Source organism: Canis aureus, chromosome 7, assembly GCF_053574225.1.
Source record: "Canis aureus isolate CA01 chromosome 7, VMU_Caureus_v.1.0, whole genome shotgun sequence".
Classification (NCBI taxonomy): domain Eukaryota; kingdom Metazoa; phylum Chordata; class Mammalia; order Carnivora; family Canidae; genus Canis; species Canis aureus.
Genome location: NC_135617.1, coordinates 36,998,068 through 37,002,426, shown reverse-complemented (window position 1 = coordinate 37,002,426; position 4,359 = coordinate 36,998,068). Strand labels below are relative to the sequence as shown.

The 4,359-nt window shown below is 42.3% G+C and overlaps 1 protein-coding gene across 1 annotated transcript; it reads right to left on the bottom strand.

Moving 5' to 3' along the window:
- Nucleotides 1–986: 986 nt before the first annotated feature.
- On the bottom strand, nt 987–3,832 carry EEF1A1 (eukaryotic translation elongation factor 1 alpha 1). The gene is made up of 7 exons (XM_077903385.1): nt 3,655–3,832; nt 3,206–3,385; nt 2,795–3,091; nt 2,543–2,693; nt 2,200–2,456; nt 1,887–2,121; nt 987–1,776 (listed from the first exon to the last, which is right to left on the bottom strand). Exons 1-7 carry the CDS (start codon nt 3,796–3,798, stop codon nt 1,652–1,654), a joined length of 1,389 nt encoding a protein of 462 aa, XP_077759511.1. The 5' UTR covers nt 3,799–3,832; the 3' UTR covers nt 987–1,651.
- Nucleotides 3,833–4,359: the final 527 nt, after the last annotated feature.

Genomic DNA, 4,359 nt, shown 5'->3' with positions numbered 1-4,359 from the left:
GTCCTTCCTATCCTTCCGTGATTTTCTCCGAAGTTTCAGTTCTAGAGGGCGAAACAAATCCCTTCCAGTAAACATTACAGTTCCAATTTGGTCAGCTATCATTCAATGATCAGTTTTTAAAAACCCTACACCAAGGTGTTAACTTTAACCAACATTAAGCAGTGTATTTATACAAATAAAGGAAAAATAATTCCTTTTAAGTTGTGAAATTCTTTTATTAGTTTCTAATTTATAGGCCTCATCAGTGCCCCTGGTGGTACTGTTGAGACCATTTTACCTAGTTAGAACTAAATGGAGATTTTTCCATTGCAGTCACTTTCTACAGAAGTTGGTAAGACATTCCACTTAGCATTGTCATTAATTACAAAGTGTCCTGTATGCTTTCTGCCACACTTCAAAGCAGCTTAAAGAAATGACTTCCCTTTCATAAAGCGTAAGTTTTAGGATCAAATAGGGTCTTTAAAGAATGCTCAAATGGTCAAAATCCACATAGCAGTATCTCAAATATACCAGTATTAATAAGCATTTGCCAGCTTTCCAAAGCCAAGAATTTGATAGTTGTCACCCAAATACTGTTAAAATTCACAATTTGTTGTAGGTTACCACTCTTCTCAAGAGCGGTTTGTTTTTCATCTTGTTTATCATAAACTTCAAACTGTCATCTTTTAGTATTCCCTTCATTAGGTGATGTTACTGGAATGACAGCAAAACCTCCAAGACATTTTCAGATTATAAAGCTTACCCTACACTCCAATCCAAAGGAGTCCTTCCTTACATTTCCCACTGCACCTCTTCAAACTGGGTTTGTGCCCTCTTCACCCAACCTTGAATTTGTAAGTTCTTAAGTGACTGAACTCCAGCTGTTTTTCTACTATCTAGATACAATTAACCCCACTATGAAGTAAAATGCTATCAAATGCCTCACATTTTAGGGTGCTTCAACATTTATATGACAATGCATTCCAGTAACTAAGGAAACAAAAACATGCCATTAACAAGTTTACTTCATAGTGATAGAATACAAATTTTATATGCAACACATGGACTTTGGTATTACAGAACTTAACCTGTTTCTATAAACTATCATATGGTGTTACTTTGCTTATCTAAGAGAAAGTGTGTTGCGCCAACAGACCCCTTTTTCCTATAGCATTGCTTTTACTTTGTTTTTACTATGTATTTTAACTTTCTTGCCCTTAAACAAGATGAAAAAACTTCCAAGTTTCCTATCCAGGAAAAGTTAACCCAAATTTCAGTTTAAACACTAGAAATAAGGTTCTGTGCAACTCCAATCTTTTACCTGAATACTATAAAGGCTACAGTGTTGACCAAAACAAGACACAGGTTTCTCATTAAACTTTTGTTTTAATGGGTCTCAAAATTCTGTGACAGATTTTTGGTCAAGTTGTTTCCATTAAAAAGTACTGATTTTAAAAACTAATAACTTAAAACTGCCACACACGCACAAAAAAAAAAAAAAAAACAAATGGTCCACAAAACATTCTCCTTTCCTTCTGAAGGTTTTACGATGCATTGTTATCATTAACCAGTCTTTTACTATTAAACTTAAATGGCCAATTGACACAAACAGTTCTGAGACCGTTCTTCCACCACTGATTAAGACTGGGGTGGCAGGTATTAGGGATAATATTCATTTAGCCTTCTGAGCTTTCTGGGCAGACTTGGTGACTTTGCCAGCTCCAGCTGCCTTCTTGTCCACTGCTTTGATGACACCCACAGCAACCGTCTGTCTCATGTCACGAACAGCAAAACGGCCTATTAAAACAAATTTTAGATCACTATCAGAAACTGTATCAGAAACTATACACAAATAGCACGTCCTAGTGCTTCAGTAAGTTTTCTAATTATGCTTAAATCATTCTTACCCAGAGGAGGATAGTCAGAGAAGCTCTCAACACACATAGGTTTGCCAGGAACCATATCAACAATGGCAGCATCCCCAGATTTCAAGAACTTGGGACCATCTTCCAGCTTCTTTCCAGAACGACGATCTATCTTTTCCTTCAGCTCAGCAAACTTGCAAGCAATGTGAGCTGTGTGACAATCCAGCACAGGTGCATATCCAGCACTGATTTGGCCTGGATGGTTCAGGATAATCACCTTGGAGGAAAAAATTGCATTTAATACATTTCAAACAGGATCTAGCAAAGAGAACATTGCCACTCTTAAGTGTGTTACCTGAGCTGTGAAGCCAGCTGCTTCCATTGGTGGGTCATTTTTGCTGTCACCAGCCACATTGCCACGACGAACATCTTTGACAGATACGTTCTTGACATTGAAGCCCACATTGTCCCCAGGAAGAGCCTCACTCAAAGCTTCATGGTGCATTTCAACAGACTTTACTTCAGTTGTAACATTGACTGGAGCAAAGGTGACCACCATACCAGGCTTAAGAACACCAGTCTCCACTCGACCCACTGGGACAGTACCAATACCTAAAATATTTAGAAGCATCGTGTCAGATACCTTCTGTGAAGAACAATCCATAAATCGTATTTTTAAATGGCAATGTTCAACTTACCACCAATTTTGTAGACGTCTTGGAGAGGCAGACGCAAGGGCTTATCAGTTGGACGAGTTGGTGGCAGAATGCAATCCAGGGCTTCAAGCAGTGTGGTTCCGCTGGCATTCCCATCTTTACGGGTGACTTTCCATCCCTTGAACCAAGGCATCTAAAAAAACAAGATTGTCCATTAGCATTCCCCAAACTGTTGTCATTTAGTGTCAACATATGCCTCTTCTATCACTTTCTCAAAGCCTTGAAGTCACTTACGTTAGCACTTGGCTCCAGCATGTTGTCACCATTCCAACCAGAAATTGGCACAAATGCTACTGTGTCGGGGTTGTAGCCAATTTTCTTAATGTAGGTGCTGACTTCTTTAACGATTTCCTCGTATCTCTTCTGGCTGTAGGGTGGTTCAGTGGAATCCATTTTGTTAACACCAACAATTAGTTGTTTTACACCCAGTGTGTAAGCCAGAAGGGCATGCTCACGGGTCTGCCCATTCTTGGAGATACCTGCTTCAAATTCACCAACACCAGCAGCAACAATCAGGACAGCACAGTCAGCCTTTAAAAGACAAAAAGACATCCTGTTAAATAAATGTTCCTCAAAAAGATGAACTCCCCCTTTTTTCCCATACAAAACCCAAGCCTACAGTTATTTTCAAGTAATCCTACAAACCTGAGATGTGCCTGTAATCATGTTTTTGATAAAGTCTCTGTGTCCTGGGGCATCAATGATGGTCACGTAATACTTGCTGGTCTCGAATTTCCACAGGGAGATATCAATGGTGATACCACGTTCACGTTCAGCTTTCAGTTTATCCAAGACCCAGGCATACTTGAAGGAGCCTTTTCCCATCTGTAAGGATTAAGAATGGTTACTTGGTAACTTAAACACAAACTTCCAACTTGAAATCCCTAACTCCTGCTTAAGCAGAAATGCGGATTCCACTTTACAGTTGTTAGGTAGTTCTATCTCCCAAAGTTACATAGATAAAAAACTCTTAACAGCAAGCACAAACAATCTACCACAAGCAGCAGATTCTGATAGACTAGTAACTAGTTTTGGGGAAGTTGACATTGGCCGACTTTTTTTTTAACGATCTCTCATTAAGTTAGTATACCAACCTCAGCAGCCTCCTTCTCAAATTTTTCGATAGTTCTTTTGTCGATCCCACCACATTTGTAGATCAGATGGCCAGTAGTGGTAGACTTGCCCGAATCTACGTGTCCAATGACGACGATGTTGATGTGAGTCTTCTCCTTTCCCATTTTGGTTTAGGTTTAGCGGTGGTTTTCACGACACCTAAATTTTAGGGTAGGAACAAACCCTTTTAACTACTGTCCCGGAGGCTTGAAAATAAGCCACGACCAAACTCGCAGAGACCAAATTCCAAGAATTACAACCAGGGCCAAGCTGGCCCAACTCTCGTCTCCACCCACCAAGCGTGGGGTTAACTCCACCGCATAAAATCCCCTCCCCCCTCCGGGGAAGGCCTGCTTGTAAGGCGTTGAGGCGGAATGGAGGTGCCAAGACGGCGTTCGGTACACGGTAGGGTCACAGGAAGCAGCGGCCTAACAGGGAAAGGCCCTTTTCCTTTGTGTGGGTGACTCACCCGCCCGCTCTCCCGGGCCGCCGCGTCCTCCATTTTGAGCTGCCTGCAGCAGGGCCGGAGAGCGGCCATCTTTCCGCGCACGCAACTGGTGCCGAGCGGGCCGGCCTCTCCGCCCGGCGTAGGACGGTACATCGCGGCGCGAGGCCCGGCACCAGAGCCGCCCGGCCCACTCCACGGGACTCTCCCGCGTCCGACGCGGCGCCCACGGCTCGTGGGC